This window comes from Phyllostomus discolor, chromosome 4, assembly GCF_004126475.2.
Source record: "Phyllostomus discolor isolate MPI-MPIP mPhyDis1 chromosome 4, mPhyDis1.pri.v3, whole genome shotgun sequence".
Taxonomy (NCBI): domain Eukaryota; kingdom Metazoa; phylum Chordata; class Mammalia; order Chiroptera; family Phyllostomidae; genus Phyllostomus; species Phyllostomus discolor.
The window spans coordinates 121,050,468-121,069,505 of NC_040906.2; the positions used below are offsets into that span (position 1 = coordinate 121,050,468).

A 19,038-nucleotide genomic window follows, 5' to 3' on the forward strand; every position below is an offset into this window, starting at 1 on the left:
TCTTAAAGAAAATTCAGCCTGAACATCATTGGAGGCAAAAGTGTCAAAACTGAAGCTGTCCTATTTCAGACACATATGAGAAGGAAGGGTTCTTTGGAAAAGACAATAATGGAAAAAATTAAAGACACCCAAAAAAGAGGAAGACCAAATATGAGATGCATTAACTGCATAAAAGAAGCCATAAACATGAGTCTACAGGAGCTGAGCAGGACCTTTGAGGACAGGACACTGTGCCATCACTCCTTCACAGAGTCCCCAGGAATCAGAGATGACTCAATGGCACATAGTGTACACACACACTGCTTGATTTTACTTTAAAAAAAGCACACCATGTGGAATTTTGTATACAAATGGTGTGTGCATGTATATAGTTTATACTTTTAAGAAATATATGTTGGAGTTTAACCATTCATTAAAAAATCAATATACACCACAAATCCGAAATAACTAAGGGATTAGGAATAGAGCTGATTATTGCAGTTGCTCCCTATGATTCAAGAGGCTGAAGTTTAAATGAATAAAACATAAATTGAATGAAATCTCACAGGACTTAACAATATTTTGTAGCTCATATTTTTCCCTTTGATTTTCATGTTCTGATGTCTTCCGCATACCTATACTCATTTTTTTTTCAGAGAATACTCCTACATTCTGTTGGCTATAGAAATCCCTCCCTTCCCACCAAGATAAAGGAAATCTTTAAGCAAGGCCTTTTTCGTTTTTTCCCTAGAGTAAATCTGACACAAGCAAATCTGACACAAGCAGTAGAATATTTTCCCTGGATACAATAGGCAAAATAAGAAAAGGTAAAAAAATAGACAATTTTCTTAACAAGGGTTTATACTAGATATGCTAAGAACACAGAAAATTCTTCTACTTAGTAGCATGAACAACAGGATGAACAAGGGCTTTGGAGTAATCGGGCCTGATTCCAAATTCTGGTAATTCCTGGCCCTCTGAACCTTAGTTCTCATATCTGTAATGGTAAGTTAAGTGATACTATCTCACATGGCTTTTAAATAGTTAATTAAAAATATCTTTAAAATAGAGATATTTAAAAGATATTTAAATATCTTTTAAACTAGAGAAATGTTTAGTATAAGTAAAGATTAAACATAGCTAAGTTTTTCTGCCTTTACTTAAAAACTTTTCTTCCAAACCACATTTTTTAGTGTCTCCAATCACACAGTATTTAAACATATCTGTATATGCTTAGGTATAACTTTTAAATGCATGGAAATTAATTTAGTTATATGTTTTACTTTTAAGTAGGTATTTTCTTTCATTTTTGATAAGTATTTTGGAGAACATAGCTAATCATTCTTGTATTACTTCATATAATATACATCCTGTTTCTATAAATGTATTTGAATATTTTCATTCAACATTTTACTTAATCTGCACAAAAGCTAATGGGGTGTGCACTTTTATTATCTCACTGTTACAGATGAAAAGGCTAAAGCTTAGAGAAATAACTTGGCCAAGGCACCTGGTGGCGGAAGACAGATTTAAAGAATTTGAATCTGGATGTGTCTGTGTCCACAATCTGGATTTCTACTATGTTGTACTGCCTCACCCATAGAACAAGGTAGGGATGTTTCTGTAATTGTTTTTGTGCTTGTTTTTGTAGTACATTCAGGAGGTATACTATCTGCTTTTAGTGTGCACATCCACATATTACCACCACCAAATTATTTCTATTTTCACTTGTACCTCACAAAGCTTTTCATTCCCCATAACCCCAGCCCTTATTACCCTGGTTCAGGCTGCTCTTGTCATGGTTCGAACTGTTCTAGCCTCCCAAAGGGTCACCCAGTCTTCATTCTCCATCCACTCCATAGTAGAGCTGTGGTCTGAAACCCAGTCTGGTCCTGCGACAGTTGGTAATTCCACATTGCTCCAACTCCGTAACTCCCCTTCAAATGGAAACTCTATGAAAGTAGCCACCCTTTCAGCTTGCAAGGGTGGGTTTTGTATATCTTAGTTATTCACTGAGTCTTTGGTCAATGTGTTGAATGAAGCTGGTTTTCAAGTTTTTTTTTTTTTTTACATTCCTGCACTAGCTCATTCCTTCTGCCTTATCTTTTGGTACTCCTGCCCTTGAATTTACACTCCAGCTATAATGAACTTCGTTTAGATCCTGAAAATCACCAAAAAGAGAAGCAGTTATCAGAAGCACACAAAACTGAAAACAAGAAAGGTGAACTCCAAAATCCAGACAATCTGAAAATACCAGAAGAGCTGAGCCTGGTGACTGGACAGCTGGAAGGGCCAAACAAAGAGGCTCTTGGGAATAAAAAGACAATGGGCAAAGGACACAAAGCATACCGGAGTGCAGACCCATGTCAGCCACAAGGACTGAACCTCTTGATTGAAGGTAGTTGGTTGTATTTTATCCTTGGTGACACTTATATTTCTCTTACATTTCTTAGTTTCTTTTGTGTCTCTCTTACATTGGGAGAGCCATTCTGGAATGAGTTAAGTGGCTATTATGCTGTTACACGGTTAGCATGTGCCAGGAATCCTGCTAGCACCATGGGTACAAGACCAGAGGCTAATAGACATTGCCCTCATGAAGACTGCAGTCTCTGGAGGAGGAAGACACAGAATATTTCAATGCAATAGAATGAAGACAGCACTAAGTTTTACAGCTTCTCAGCAAAGGAGGGTCACTTTGCCAAAGATGAGGGCTCACAGAAAAGGTTTTCATCTGTTAAAATCAAGATGAATGAAGAACAGCCTTGAGAATTCCCCAATCAGACAAACCAGTTTAATCATACAGATAAAACTTAGCTTCTTTTGCAAGACTAATTATGAGATTCAGGACCGACCTTCTCCACACATATGCCACTATGTACTGAATAGTCCATATATATAATTTTGAATTAAAGTTACTTAAGAAAACAGTTGGGGCAGAAGCTGTTTTGGAGAACATTCTCACCTTCCTTTAGTCTCCCCCCTGAAAGCAGGAAATAAAATTACCATTTCAAAGATACCTTCCTTGTACCAAGACAGAAGAGGCATCCTATCACCAGAGATAGGAAATCCTAAACTAAGAAGGCTGTATCAATAAACTTTTGTCTCTTCTTCAATAATTTGGTACCCCAAGCCAGAATTCTTTTGACAATTTTTCACAAAGAAGTGTTTCTCTGTTGAAAAGGTATGAAAAGCTGTTTGCTTTATCCACTTTTTAAAGCCTCATGCCAAGTTTTGGTCTGATTGCTACCGGTTTGCAGCCATCCTTTTGGTGTGTGCACAATAAATTTTTAGTAATTACCACTTCTATGATTCATTGGTTTTACTTTTGCTGTTTATGAACCTTTGATGCATGGCAGTTTCTCTAAGTGTCTATTGATTTTGCCTACGTCCACAAGATAAGTAAATCTCTGGGTGTGTAATTCACATGCTTTCTGGAGGTGTGCTGTTTTTACGTATAACATGTAAATGGTCTGTGAAATATTTTTATCTTCTGGATATCAACTTCTTTTGTTTACATTGTTTTTCCTGGCCAAAAAGCTGAACATTTCCCAGAAGGTCACAGTGTAATTCCTCATTTTGACAGGCTGAAGAGCAAATTTTTGAATGTCAAACATTCTTTTAAATAGTCTGAGTTTGTCTGTTGTCTAATGCCATTTCACTTATATTTTTTCTAAAGAAATCTGTTTTCCCCAGCATGAAAACTCAATTTGAAATTAAGTCATATGCAGGTTCTGCTGCACTAGCAGTTGGATTCTTCCATTTCTTCCATCTCAAAATCTAGACCATTGTGAGGCGAATAGGTCATCATAAGAGGTGAGGATTACAATCATATAAATAGAACAATTGGGTCTTCCCTATTGTGATCCCTGATGGACTGTAAGTCCACCCACACCTTTTCAGCAATATGTAGTATTGAATATATGTAGGATGGAAGTTACTCAGAAATCACAGTTGCAGTTCCTATGGACAGGGGAGAGGGCAGATGGGTGGAAATGCCCCACCTCAGGTTTAGGCAGTCATGGCATTGGCTGTAGATAATTTAAAGAAATAATAAAACTGACTAAAATCTGGCTTGCTTTTTATTATCACCATGTATCATCATTCAAAATGATGACAATGGTAAAATCCTCCTCCCTGTGAGTTAGAGCATGCCCTTTGTGCAGCTTTCTCCCCAGAGTGTCCCTGTCTTAGTACTTATATATATATAAGTACTATTATATACTTAGTGTGTGTGTGTGTGTGTGTGTGTGTGTGTGTATATATATATATATATATATATATATATATATATATATATAAATTTGAAGAAGACCTTGAAAGGAGCATTTCAGAAAAATGAACTGCTATTAGAAGGAAGGGAAGAAAGAAAAGAGAGAAGGAAGGAGAAAAATGGAGGAAATCCTTCCATCTTTTGTAGGGCAGACTGATTGACCTGTACTACACTTGGATTTAAGAAGAAACAAAATTAAATTATAAGGTGATTTTTTGAAGATCATGGTCTACTTCTTCCCAAATTAGAAAGTGTTTATGTAAATGATTGAAAATCCGATGTGTCCAGAGCAGCACGCCATCTTTGTGCACTGATTCAGTAAGACTCTGTCTTCCCTGCCCTACACTTTGGCAAGCAGTATGTTATCTTCAGTCCAGCTATTCCCTTGTGGCCTCAATATTCCAAGTATTTTTCCAGCCTCTCTTTTTTTCCAGACTAATACCAAAGCTTGCATCTCCTGATGTGCTGGGCTACTTCCAAAGCTCAGTGACTCTCAGTTTGATACTGTATGAATAATAACCAGAAAAGGGAGGTTGAGACTTAAGTAGGGAATTAGAGGTTGTTCTTGGTAAGATGTAGCAAACCAAGCAAATGAACCCCACGAACTCAAGTTCCAGAAGATCATGAAATCATAGCTGGAGCACAAATTAACGATCACCTACTTCAGTTCTATTGCTTTGTATTAGTTTACAAACATAAATTCAAGGCAAGAGGATACAGTGGTTAAGCAGGAAGAGAAATTAATAGAACAATTACACAGAAACTTAATTGCCTGAAATCTTTTCCAGAATTCTTTTTAAAATATCCTTACCGAGGACATGCTTATTGATTTTAGAGAGAAGAGAAGGAGGGAGAGAGAAGGAGAGAGAGGGAAAGAGAGAGAGAGAGAAACACTGTTGTGAAAGAGCAACATCAATCAGTTGCCTGTCATTCACAACCTCAACTGGGGATTGAACCCGAAACCCAGACATGTGAACTGACTGGGAATCAAACCTGTGACGTTCCGGTTTATAGCTCTTCTCTAGAACTTTAACCCTCTTCCACCATAGGAAAATACTAGTTCTGGAAAAAATTCAGGACTGATGATTTATTTATAAATGGTAAAAATTTATAAATGTCTGTGCCATGTCATGACTTTTTTGAATATATAATGTGAGTATTTTACTATTAGGATAGCAGTGGTACTTATTTTAAGTTTTAAACATACATGGCACAACAACATGTGAATGAGTCTAAACCTACAGGCCAAATTTGATGCATGCCTTATATATGATGAATTTTAGTTATTAATTAATGTGAATTGTATCTAAACTTTTCATAGTTTTTTACTAAAACAAGATGATTGTATAAACTCCTCAGGTCAGTCGTATCACCCTATATAGATATGGGGATAAGAGATAGTGGATTTTCCAGAAGAATAGTACTTACATATTTGTATCCTATTGAAATGAAGGTAATTATTATACTAAATATCACTGGACTTTTTTTGTGAACCATTATAAAGCTTTTAACATAAATGAATTACAAATTAGAAAATCAATTCCTTTGTCCTCTATTTTTCATTCAGAAAGCATGGTCTGCAGAAATTAATTTGCTTTGTACAGAAACACTCAGCACCAAGGTTAGTGTCAGCGGTCCAACATCCAAACATTCCTGCCATCACACTATGTCTCTTCCTAAAGAAATTTTTGTTCAAAACAAAACACAGTAACAAAATAAACCCCACAAAAACTCCCCCATGACAGTGTGCTCAGAGAGGTGGCTGGTCCCATTCTCAGCCCCTCTGTGAGCCCAGATTTGTCTGAGCCAGTCACTGTGTCATCATTCCTCTCACCAGTGATTGACTTGGATGCGAGCTTGGTAGACACTCAAGAGCAAGTTTGCAGGGGTCTTCTGGGAAAGGCTTCTCCACTTATAGAAGAGATGCATAGAAAAATGCAGCTTCTTTTTCCTCAGGGTATTGTTTTGCCTGGATGTGTTGCCCACACAAGCAGAACACTTCTAGTCCCAGGATGGGTAAAGCAGAATGAATATGAAGACCTGGGTTTTTTCTTTTCTTTTTTTAATTGTTACCTGAGGTTAGTTTTTCATTGCTTTTGAGAAAGAGAGAGAGAGAGAGAGAGAGAGAGAGAGAGAGAGAGACACTGATACCAGATAGAAGCATCTACTGGTTGCCTCCCATACGTGGCTCAACCAGGAATTGTGCACGCCCGATTTGGGATGAAACCGGCAACCTTTTGGTTATAGGACAATGCTTCAACAAATACCAACTATGGAAGGACCTGGATTCTTAATGAAACTCTTGAACCTCTAAATTAACCAGCTCTGTAATTGTTGTTCTTCTGCACATCTCGATAGGTAAGGTAAGAAATGTCCTTATTACTTAAATCAGTTGGAGTTGGCATACAAAATGTTAAAGATCAAAATTGCATCTAAAACTTTCTCAGATGTGCCCTTTCTGGATACAATAAGCCTGACCAAGAGGTGTGAGTGATCCATCAAAGTCCTTAAAGCTATCATAAAATGAACTCAAAGAGCATTTTCTTAAAGCCCCAAAGTCATCATTGTGTTAGTGGCAGTGGCTGAACAATGAGTGCTATGTGAAATGACAAAAGGGCATCTGATGTTCACCTTGAACATATAATAGGGACTTTGGGTAAACAAGGCAAGAGAATCCAGGAAGAGGGTGAGAAATTTTGCCACCCGGTCATTTAATTCATCCCCTCTTCTCTCTAGGCCCACGGCTAAGGTGCATTATTCAGCCTCTCTTATGACTAAGTTCTAATCAGAGGGTGTAAAGGGGACCATGCCACTTCCCAGACTGAAGCACAAAAGCCTCCCAGGTGTACTCCTCCAGGATCTTTCCCCCTTTCAGCTGGCTAGCTAGGAAATGACTTCAGGAATGACCTTGGAAGTCATGAGTTAAATGTGGATAAATGACTTGTAGCACTGAAGCCTCTGTGCTTACCTTTTTCTGCTGAGCAGGAATATACATAGTGGATTGTTAACATTTATTAACCTATTATTGTTCTATACTACCAAGATTTAGAGGTTTATTTGTTGCAATTGCTAGTATTATAGCATTAAATAATATAGTAGAATTACAAAGTTCTAATGAATAGTGATATGAATGAATTAGCATGTGTGCTAATGAAACCGAAGTTTATAAATAAGGAAGCTGTAGATCAGAGAGTTGGGTGTCTTACCAAGAACACCCAGGAAACACCTTTTGGAGCTGAGCGAGAACTCAGCTGCTCTGTGTCCAACCTCCTGTTCTTCTGGTGTCCCATCCTGCAAAAGGACAAGAAAATAGATTCTCACTCGGTTCCAAGTGTTGAAAAATGACATTGACCAATATGTACGAGAAAAGAAAAATCCAGTATGAGCTAAACACTACAGATTTTTGTGTTGTTACTGATTGGTCCCTAAATGCACTGCTTTCAGCTTTCTGTTAAGCTTTGTTTAAAATCAATCATGTGATTGATATCCACTGATGTTTTAGTGCACATTAACTCCTTGTAGTTTGATTTAAAATATTGTTAACATTTTTATTCTTTTAAGCATATAATTTATCTTTCTAATGAGTGCATAATACTATTTAACATCATCCATGTATAGTATCAAAATTAAAAGTCCATTTTTATCTTTCCCTTTAAACAATTTTCTAATACAAATTAATATTTTTTTCATTATAGAATAATGATTTAGCCCTGGCTGGCATAGCTCAGTGGATTGAGCGTGGGCTGGGAACCAAAGTGTCCCAGGTTCGATTCCCAGCCAGGGTACATATCTGGGTTGCAGGCTATAACCCCCAGCAACCGCACATTGATATTTCTCTCTCTTTCCCTCTGTATCTCTCTCCCTTCCCTCTCTAAAAATAAATAAAGAAATAAATAAATAAAATATTTTTTTAAAAAAAGAATAATGATTTAAAAATCACCCACTGAACCATTTTTTTTTTTTACCTTTGGAGTGGGGGGCTAAAGATAAGTAAGGGGAGGAGACTATAATGACCCATGCTGCAATAGATTAAACTTGGAGACATAAGTATAAACTCATATTTAGCTTAATATAAATACAGAGAGTTATATAAAGAATGGTTTATAGATACACATGTACACAGTTTAGTATAACCTATATCCTTGCTCTCAACTGAGAGAAGCAATAATACCAGAAGAACAAGCAGCACATAAAGCACACAGGTCTTTGTTTCTAATACATTTTCTAGTAAAAACAAACCAGGGTTCCTCAGAGAAATGGCTGATTCTAGGACTGGGGCAAGAAAGACACAAGATGAGCCTGGAATATCTTATAGTGCAACAAAATAAGGAATATTTCTTTTGAATCTTTATGGGTGCTTTATTCAGGTGGTTGACGATGCAAGAAGGTGGTGGGTTTGTACTGTAACAGACAGTCTTAAATACCATTTTAAATGGCCCTTTTTATAAGGAGAGCAAAGTGTAGGTAAGGGGTTTGGAATTTGGGGAAAAGTTAACTGAATTAATAAAAACTGCAGAACCCTTACCCTGGGCAGTGGTCTTTAGCTGTGTCCTGGGCAGTGGTCATTTCATTCTGGAGCACAATGGCTCAGATACCATCTTGATTGCTTGCAGTCTTCCCAATGCACAAAGGTAGAACTGTTTATGGTTTCCTGGAGTCAAGATGGGTCATACCTTCAGTTCCTGGAACAATAGCTTTTATGTGCATTGATTACTAAGCTTATTGGCTATTAGAGAACTTGAAAGTTATGCTCAGAAAAGGAAATTTTTCTGATGATGAGTAACAGTGCCCAGAGGTTCTCCTTACAATGATCTACTAAAGTTACCACCCCAGGAACCTTGGGCAAGACTAACAGTGAGGGGGGGTGCAAAACTGTGGACTTTTTGATTGACACTAGAACAACATATTCCATGGTCAGTAGACCTGTAACTGAGTCCTAAAAACAGGCTATAACTTTAACCAGAATTTCTGGAAGCCCTGAAAGCTAATATTTCTTGAAACCATGGGCATGCCCATGGGGAATATGGTTTTAACTCATAGTTTCTTGTATATTCCTGAGTGTCCTATACCTCTTTTGGGAAGAGACTTGCTGTTAAAACTCCATGCCCAGATCATTTTCTGTCCAGAGGAACAACAACTTCACCTACAGGTCCCTCTGGAGCATGCATGGCAGTTCCTCATGATTTCATGGAGGGGGGGGGGCAGGAAGAAACATGTCCCGGCCAGAATAAATTGAGAACCAAGTAAATCCCATTGTGTGCATTGCTGGAAGGCCAGGGAGGGCTAAGTGAGCCTCACCTGTTAAAGCTGACCTCAAACCAGGGGCATATCTCCCAATGACAGGTAGTATCCCTTGCAGAACAAGGTGCTAGAAGGGATATACCCAATAATTCAGAAGTTCCAGGAATATGGACTTATTCAGACCCGACACTCTCCATACAATACCCCCATATTGCCTACTAAAAAAACCTCACTTAAATGCATATTGGTTTGTGCAAGATTTAAGGGTCATAAAGGACAATGTACAGGATATTCTCCCCCTGTCCTGAACCTTATACTTTGGTGAACAGTATACCTGGGGACAGCTTCTGGTATTCAGTATGGGACTTAAAAGATACCTTCTTTTGCATTCTGGTTGATCAAGACTCTCAACCGTTGTTTGCTTTTGAATGGCAGGACCCAGAATCTCAGGTCAAGACTCAGTACTGCTGGACAGTCTTGACACAAGGTTTTAAGAACTCCTCCACAATTTTGGGGGAGACCCTGAGCCAGGACTTATAGGACCTAAAACTAGATGGAGGAACTCTGCTTCAATATGTAGATGACCTCTTAATTACTGGGACATTATTTCAGCAATGTTTAACTAACACCATAGCTACCTTGACCCATCTGGCGTCTTGTGGCTATAAAGTATCAGCACAGAAGGCCCAGATTTGCCAACAAGGAATATATATTTAAAGTTCCCAACAATAATGGGGTATGTTAAAATGATTCAGGAACCAATGGAAAGTGCTCCCAACAGCCAAAGTTGGAAAAATTTGAGCAAGAAAGAAGTATCCAAGTATAATAAAAAATATAAAAAATACTTAGAAATATCCTCATGTCAGTAGTGATTAAAATAAAGATTGAAAGGATAAAATGGAATAGAGTAGAATAGAATAGAATGAATCTCCCATGTAAGAGAATTCCAAATAACTTATGTAGACTCCATCTTCAAAGAGGAAGGAGATGAGGCATAGCTCCCACCCCTTAAGTGTAGGCCGCACATTGTGACTACTTTCCAAAGGAAACCCTGTGGAAAGCAGTGCAGAAGAAGAGTAACTTTACAGCAAAGAAACCTGGCAAACACTACTCAGGCAGGTGATCAAGGTTCATATCAACAGTGATAAACATGTTAATAGAATGTACCCTTGATATGATGTAATAAAAATGGCACATTACCTCTGTGTTATTATTCCTTCCCAGAACTCTCAACACCAGTCTAACAATAAGAAAAACAGCAGATAATTCCCACATAAGGACATTCTTCAAAATACCTGGCCACTGCTCCTCAGGACTGTCAAGGTCACCCCAAACAAGGGAAGTCTGAGGAACTGTCACAGCCAATAAGGGCTTAAGGAAACTCGATGACTACATGCAATGTGGTGTCCTGAATGGAATCCTGGAACAACAACAACAACAAAAGAATATTAGTAAAAACTGAGGAAATCTAGATAAAGTATGGACTATAGTTAATAATAATGTATGAATATTGGTTCCTTAATTGTAATAAATGTACCATCCTAATGTAAGATAGTATCAATAACAGGGACTGGATCTGAGTACTATCTTTGCAACTTTTTGTAATATGAAACTTCTGAATTTAAGAAGGTTTTTTTTTTTTATAAAAAATCACCCATGATCCCATAATCTAGCAATAAAAAGGAACATTTTAATACAGATTTTATCTTTTTCAGCATCTATTTTTATTTTTCAAAGTGATTTCATACTGTACATACTTTTCACTTAACATATAGTGGATATATTGTGATGTCATTATAATTCTACAACGATTTGTATTTACATCAGAGTAGGTCATCTCAGGGATGTACCATATTACTGAGTTAATTATCTAGTGGTGTCTTTATTATTTTCTAATTCTATTGAATTTATTAGGGAGGGAGGTGTGGGAAATGGAGGTAGTAGGACAGGAGATGATTCTGACTGACTTGTTCATTGTGAAGAACAGCCGGTGGGCCTGGTCCAAGGCTGCAGGAAATGCGATGGGACTAGAAATGAGAGCCCTGGACACTGGTCTCAGCTTTGCAATAACTCTGAGTATGGTTTTAATCTCACTCATCCTCTACAGTTCCTAGTGTCCTTATCTCTAAAATGAACTACAAATTATTCAACAGCCCATTCCTAAAATCTATTAGTATATATTTTGTAAAAAGGCCATTTTTAGAAAAATTAATGCATATGATATGACCAAGAATACTTAATGTAATAAAATGGCACAGAAAATGGGTGATAGGTACATTTCCTCTTTGCTGTGCACCATAAAACAATGGCCCAGCATGTTGTGCTAATGGAATACATTAAATGAAATAACATCAACATCTGACAGTTATACAAAAGGGACTCTACCCACTGAAGGACAGGGAGGACTAGCCTATGAGTGCTGCATGGAGATTGAGTTCAGATAAACAGAAAGGGGCTGTCTAAAAATAAAATGGGCTTCCTAGAAAAATGAGTGGGTTCTTACAATGCGGAGAATTTTGCAGCATGGGCTGGATAGAGAATCATCAAGGATATTTGGAAGCAATCCCTGTCCTTTGTAGGAATTCAAACTGATGGTCACTAAGTTCACTTGCAATTTTAAAAGGCTAGAATTTTTCTATGGACTGTTGTCCACAAGCACTGCCTTTGTCTCTGTGCTCTCTGCTGTCCTACTGTTCTCCAGATAACTGAAGGACAGATTCTACTAGCAAAAATAAAAAGCATCTATTTATTAAGGGGATGGGGTTTTTGGTTTGTTTGTATGCATGGATGGGTACATCTCTAAGTATATAATGAAGAACAAGTCTTTTCACTGTCATGAAGAAGAGGTAAATAAATCATGCCTTATAACTCAATCTTCTCTATGAAGTCAGTACAAAAAGAACAGAAATTTGGAAAGGAAGTCTGTAGTTCACGATCAAACTTGAGAATTTGTCCTCAAGTTTTCTTCCTATTCTTCCCAGAATGTGAAATGGTGAAAGCTTTAATAGGTGAGAAATGGTGCACACACACACACACACACACACACACTTATTAATAGTCAAGTTTTTGAAGTTGATCTGATGCAGGTGAGAATTCCTCACCTTCACACTTTTATATAAGGAGGGAGGAGCTGTACCTGGTGAGAACTTTCTTTCCTAAATGGTGAAGGAGGCTCACTGTTTTACACATTGAGGGACTCCCATGGGCTTACCCCTACCCATCTAGCCCTCTTCATTCAGGCAAAATCGATGTGATGAGTGTCCCCAAATGCTTTTTTTTTTCTGGAATTCTACTCACAGAAGAAACTTATTTAGCCTCTCAGTCCGCTTCACCTCCGAATCAATCAGATGGCGAGAAACCGTATTCAGGGCTTCAGAGTGGAAGAAAAAATGGGGGAAGAGGGCTGAAACCAGCTTTTAAGAACTTTTTGTCCTAAACTTCAAAAGTACAAGAATGTGAATGCAATATTTGATGAAAAAAAACCCCACATATTTCCTGTAGAGCTTCAACACACACACACACACACACACACACACACACACGCACACACACACACACACACACGCCACAGGCGACCGCGGTTGGCAAGTCCCTCCTCTTCAATCATCAGAGAGAGGAAGGGATCCCTAGAGCCCAGCGCACCGCGGATAGCATGGGGTCTCTGGGAGCCCTCGCTGCAGCTGATAACCCATGAAATGACTGAGTGAAAGGTGTTGCAAGGAAATCCCTCGCATGCTCTGTAGTGTGTTGAAAATGCAGCATCATCCTCTCTGTTCCCTTTCTTCAGCTGGAAAGCACAATTCGAGGGCACAGGGTATCTGGAGGGGAAAAACTGGCTGCCTGCCTCCAGGAGCTCCCTCCCTCCACGTCCACCCCGCCTTTCTTGGGCTCTAATTGCCTCCGCTCCAATGGGCCAGCAGCACCTTCACCCATTTCCTCTTCCATTCACTCCAGCGAGGAGGAAAGAGGGAAAACAAAACTCTAAAAATAACTGTCAGCATCTTAAAAAGAGAAAAGCTTAGCTGCCCCCTCCTACTCCTGCCCCCCCCCCCACGCCTATGGGGCACATGTCTGCTTCTTACAACACCGAGGCACATGGTTCCAGTTCTGCCCCGATCCCCACCAGGACTGAGAGGAAATCCACATCTGTGGGACGCTCCGCACGGAACCACCTCCAGCGAGGGAGGCCAGGGGACTGCAGCAGCGAAATGAAGGGCTAGACCGTAGGATCGCTGCTCTTGCGGTGAGAGGGGCGCGGGAGGCGGCGAGGGCGCAGGGAGGCCGGGGAGGACTTGAGCCCCGCGGTGCCCCCGCAGCGCCCGCCGCTTGCCCCCACGCGCGCTGTCGATATTTGCCCGCCTTACTGCAACTTGCTGCAGTGTTTAAAAGAGTAGTAGGAGCGCATGGAGGTGGGGCCCGGGAAAGACCAGGCGGAGTGGTCCGGGGTGAGCGCGGAGGGGGTGGGGAGGCGGCAGCAGTGGGAATGGGGGCTGGCCGGGAGAGGGTGGGATGAAGGAGAGGGGGATAGCCTGGCGCTTACACGTGTCACATGTGCTTTTTAAGACGGCCGGGAGCGCCTGCAAGCTGGATCTGGTGGAGGATGCTGCTGCGGCAGGTGCTTCGCAGAGGGCTCCAGTCGTTCTGCCACAGGCTGGGCTTGTGCGTGAGCCGGCACCCGGTCTTTTTCCTCACCGTGCCCGCAGTCCTGACCATCACCTTCGGCCTCAGCGCGCTCAACCGCTTCCAGCCCGAGGGCGACCTGGAGCGCCTGGTCGCTCCCAGCCACAGCCTGGCCAAGATCGAGCGCAGTCTGGCCAGCAGCCTTTTCCCCCTGGACCAGTCCAAAAGCCAGCTCTATTCGGACTTACACACCCCTGGGAGGTATGGCAGGGTGATCCTCCTCTCCCCACCCGGGGACAATATTTTGCTCCAGGCTGAGGGGATCCTGCAGACCCACCGAGCCGTGCTGGAAATGAAGGTGAACCACAAGGGCTATAATTATACTTTTTCCCATCTGTGTGTGTTGAGAAATCAGGATAAGAAATGCGTGCTGGATGATATTATTTCAGTGCTAGAGGATCTCAGGCAGGCTGCCGTCTCCAATAAGACAACAGCCAGGGTGCAAGTGAGGTATCCCAACACTAAATTAAAGGTATGCTCCTCCTGCATGCTTCTGCCAATTAAAGAGGCAGCACTTCATTTCTTGCCCTAAACAAGCAAAGAAAATGCAGAGGTCTCATCCTTAAGACTCAGAAGCTGATGCTTCGTTCATTTTGGGGGGAAAAGATGGGCAACTGAGTGAAGAAAACAGGCAATTAATGGTACAACTAGATATTAAGAAATTGAAAGCCAAACAAAAAAAATTGCAAAAAATGAAAAAAGGAAAAAAAAGTTTTTTTTTCTGAGACCCTGCAATTACATCTTTGTTCAGGGTTAATAAATCAGTGAATGGAAGGGGGTGGGGGAATCCTGAACAATTTGGGGTATTTCTTTTCATTATGGGGCTCGATGTATTTCTTATTACTGATTACACATCCACCTGGTGCCATGTCCACCTATCTGCATCTTCAGCCTGGCTTGATTTTGACATGTAGAGTTTGTGTCTCAGTGCCCAGTGAATGTGTGTGTCTGAGAGCAGTGAGTGTGAATGTAGTTGGGATTCCAGGAATTATGTGCATGTGTGGTTGAATAGTGAAAGAAGCAGAATTTTTTTTCTGTGTGAAAATGGGGATGTGCAGCTAACTGATATGCTAATTTGCTGAGTCCTGTGATCTTCTTCCTATAATAATACAAACTAAAGCAAGATTATTATAATAGCAAAAGAAAAAAAAAACAGTCCACAGGAAGCAAAAATTGCAAAGGATGATTGTTTCGGCACTGAATATATTGTGCTGTTTAAACACTCAATTCAAATTTTGTTGCTCAGGTGAGAATTCTAAATTCATCCTACACTGGCAGGACTGAACTGCAGCAGGGAATGAAGCATGCAGTTTCCAGGAGACTGAAGTTTCAGGGACAGATGTGACTTCCAAAAGAGTCACTGCACCATTTGAATGCTCAAGCCTGTGTGCTTCCATGGGGATCATGGAATAGGAGGAACCCCAGTTTGAATAACTGGATGGCCTCGATGTAGGAAATCACTAATATTTCTATTTATCTGATATAATCAAGCATCTATACACAAAAAATATTTTCTTAGGGTTTTTGAGATCAAAAGGCTCTTTTCCCTGAACTGAAGGATGATTTAATGCACTTAGGAACTAGGGATTCCTCAGGAAACCTCATCACCTGCTTCCTCCGAACATGTTGTCCTTATTTAAATGCATCTGGAGGCTGACAGGGTTTCAGCCCCTTGTTTGATTGAACTGCCCCTTGAGGGTTAGTGAAGCTGGACAGATGGTTCATCAGCCTGACATCTAGGTAAGGGGTAATCTGCTTAACACTTATGGAGGGGAGTGTAATGAATATACATTGCTGGACAGCATGCTTTTTGTTTCCCGAATCCTTTGACAAGAAAAAGGATGAGGAGAGGGATCTTCCCCGCTTATTGCCTCTTACTGAGTTCTCTCCTATGTCAAACCTTTGGTGTGAAGAAAGGTTTCAAACTGTGTTGTGTTTTACTTCAGTTTGTTTTTCCTATTGAGGCTAGTTTGCAGTTTATTGGTATGCATTGTTAGTTGGGTCCCTTATTTCCTTTATGCAGCAGTCCTCTCTAGGTGTAAGAGTTTTGTCATTCAGCCACTGTGGACATTTTGTTTATCTGTCAATATCACTATGGCATTTGTAACACAGACCCCAGAAGCCTTCAGTTCACTCATTTAATAATCATTGGCTATGCTCCTATGATTTACTAGATGTTCTTCTAAGCACCAAGACAAAGGTTGAGGCACAAAATCAAGATTCTTACCCTCATGAGGCCAAAAAGAGTAGATGTCACTGTTCTCATCCAGAGTTAGTTGTTAACAGAGACTGCCATCTTTGGGTCCACCACTGAGCCAACACCATGCTAGGTCTTTGATGGTGCTCCACCTAAATTTTTTGCCTGATTGGTTGGCCAGTCTACATCTTGGTAGGAGTAACTGGACAGTCATAAAAGAATGGAGTAATTGATTATGAAGGTCAATGTAATAAGAGTGGAATTATTCTGCTTACCATAAAAATAACAGAATTTTATGTTGACTTTATACACTGTAAAGCCCTTGTTCTTCTATATTCCAATTTCAATGTCTTTTCAAATGCATTGGCTTGCCTCCCTCTGCATGACATCAGTTGTATCCTTAAGCGATGTTTGGGTAAATGAAAGCTTTAATACTCTTCTGAGAACAGTGGGCCCTCTCAAGCATCCAGATGTAATCTCACACAAACTAACTAATATAAAACATAATTTGTGAGTACCATGGGTACTTAAAATCCTATCAGAGGGTCTCTGATGACTTTCGGGTTAAGAACTCTCTGGCATGGAGCAAAGTGAGATTACCTTTGTTTCAATTACATGTTATTTGGAAATGATTTTAGCTCATATGTGCCAGTGATATTCAAAGAGTGTCTCTACAATGCTGATAGAAGCTTAAGTTGAAGAAGTTATAGTATATGAGACTTGAAGGTATTTGTATAGGTACATTTTCTGGCCCTATAATTCAATTTGCTTTCCTTTGTCATACTTAGATCACCAATCTTTCAACTCTGGACAATATGGAAACTTTTAGTGCTGGAAGATGCTATTAGTGGGCAGGGGATCAGAAGTTGAAGAAAATGCAAAATAAATAGCAGTGGCTTGATATAATGTGAGTAGGAATTGGCAATCTCTTGACATGAAAGAAGCCAGTAGGTCAGTGCTAAGAAATAGCCCGAAGATGTAGAAACACTGATGGACAGAAAGGAGTGGTCAAAAACCTCAGTTAAAATAATCATAAGGATATCTTCTAGATATAATTAAGACAACTAAGTAGTCCTGAGCACAGAAAGATTTAGAATTTCAGATAAACATGATCATCTTCACAAGGTGATCCAGACAAGCAGGGGCACAGAAGTTGCTGGAACAGAATTCTAAACCAAGGCTCAGATAAAGCTTGTATGAAAAAGCAGTATTCTCACCTTAGAATAATACTATAGAATAAAACATGCATACATTTTCAAACAAGAGGCCAATATCTGAAATCCGTATGCCTATATAATATGAACTCTATAATTGTGCCTGTTATTATAACCTTTATGTTATTGTGTCTCTGATTAGACATAAAGTTCATATTGTATTTTCACTGTACTATTCACATTCCTCCAGCCCAACCTTGTGTAGTTCTATGTGAATAATACTCACATCATTGATGAGTCTGTTAATTAATTTGTACATTTATAGTGTACAAAATCATCACATAATTGCAATATCACAAAATCATCATCACCTTTCAAACCTCCGTGGAATACTTTTATTGTAAAGGTATTCTCTACATTTTCTAGATCTCTATAAAATATTTTGATCCCTATAATTTTGGATCTTTTTTCACCTATTAAAAGATCCATTTTGTATAAGTTAATACAATGTGGCCAGGCTGGATTTTTCAGTTAAATACATAATGTACTGTTGGACCCAGTCTCTTGATTAAAATGAGACACTCAAAATTGTTAAGCAAGGGCTACTCTGGACTCCCAAGAAATATTTTCATTATCATTCAAGTGGCTCAGGTGGTTGCAGGGAATATTTTGTAGCCTTGTAGGAAGGCCATCATGGCTGCACTTTTCCATCTGGCTGGTTACAAGAAAAAAAAAACTATATCCATATGTCCCCTGTTCTTTATTTTGGCCACAATAAAAGACATAAGAAGCAGCAGACAAATGTGGTGCATGACAAATGATGAGAAAAGAATGACCCAGATTTGATTCTCCTGCAGGCTGTTCTTCCTATTAAATTCCATTAACACCATACCTCTGGACACATGTTTAAGTGGAGTGTATGTGCTCCAATGTACCACCTTTAAGAATAGAAACAAAGAAACACTTCCAGCTTTTTAAGAAAATATAGTGTTTCTTTGGGTACTTGTGGAGCATATCTTCCAGATTTGGAAGATGTTGCAATTAGTTGCTTAGTCCCTATCTCATTGGAAGGGCAACCTAAGCTGACTTGGAAATGGAAGAGCAACGTTATTACTAGAGATTTCCAAAAAAAGCTACTCCATAGACTTCTTTCCCTAGTTGATTCTAACATTTCCCAAGACATCCATGTCAGGATCTTCTCTGATATTTAGATTTAGATTTACATTTAAGCTTATATTTATATTTAAGCTTATAAGCTTATATATTACATTTAAGCTTATATTCCCTCTTAATAGGGGGAAACATGATTAACCTATTGAATGTTCAGCTTATGTCCTAAGTGATATTGGTGTTTTATACACAGGATGGCATGTTTACAAGTCTGAGCCAGAATAGGTCTTTATTTTCATTTTAGCGGTAGGGAAATTAAAGACCACGAGGTTAAATGACTTCTATGAGGTATCAAGGGTAGTACATTTTGAAGCTGGTATTTAAATCCAGGCCTGTCTGGTTCTTAA

At 39.5% G+C, this 19,038-nt stretch overlaps 1 protein-coding gene across 3 annotated transcripts in view; it reads left to right on the forward strand.

The window, feature by feature from the left end:
• The first annotated feature begins 13,132 nt into the window (after positions 1–13,132).
• Positions 13,133–19,038, forward strand: part of PTCHD4 (patched domain containing 4) — a 187,451-nt gene continuing 181,545 nt past the window's right edge. Inside the window, exons 1-2 of one of the 3 annotated variants that reach the window (XM_036024215.1) lie at positions 13,133–13,733; positions 14,054–14,642. In XM_036024215.1, coding sequence (XP_035880108.1) covers positions 14,091–14,642 — 552 coding nt within the window. In that variant the 5' untranslated portion in view covers positions 13,133–13,733; positions 14,054–14,090. Of the gene's footprint in view, positions 13,734–14,039; positions 14,643–19,038 lie in introns of those variants that run through there. The other 2 variants (XM_036024214.1, XM_028508394.2) reach the window with 2 other exon arrangements.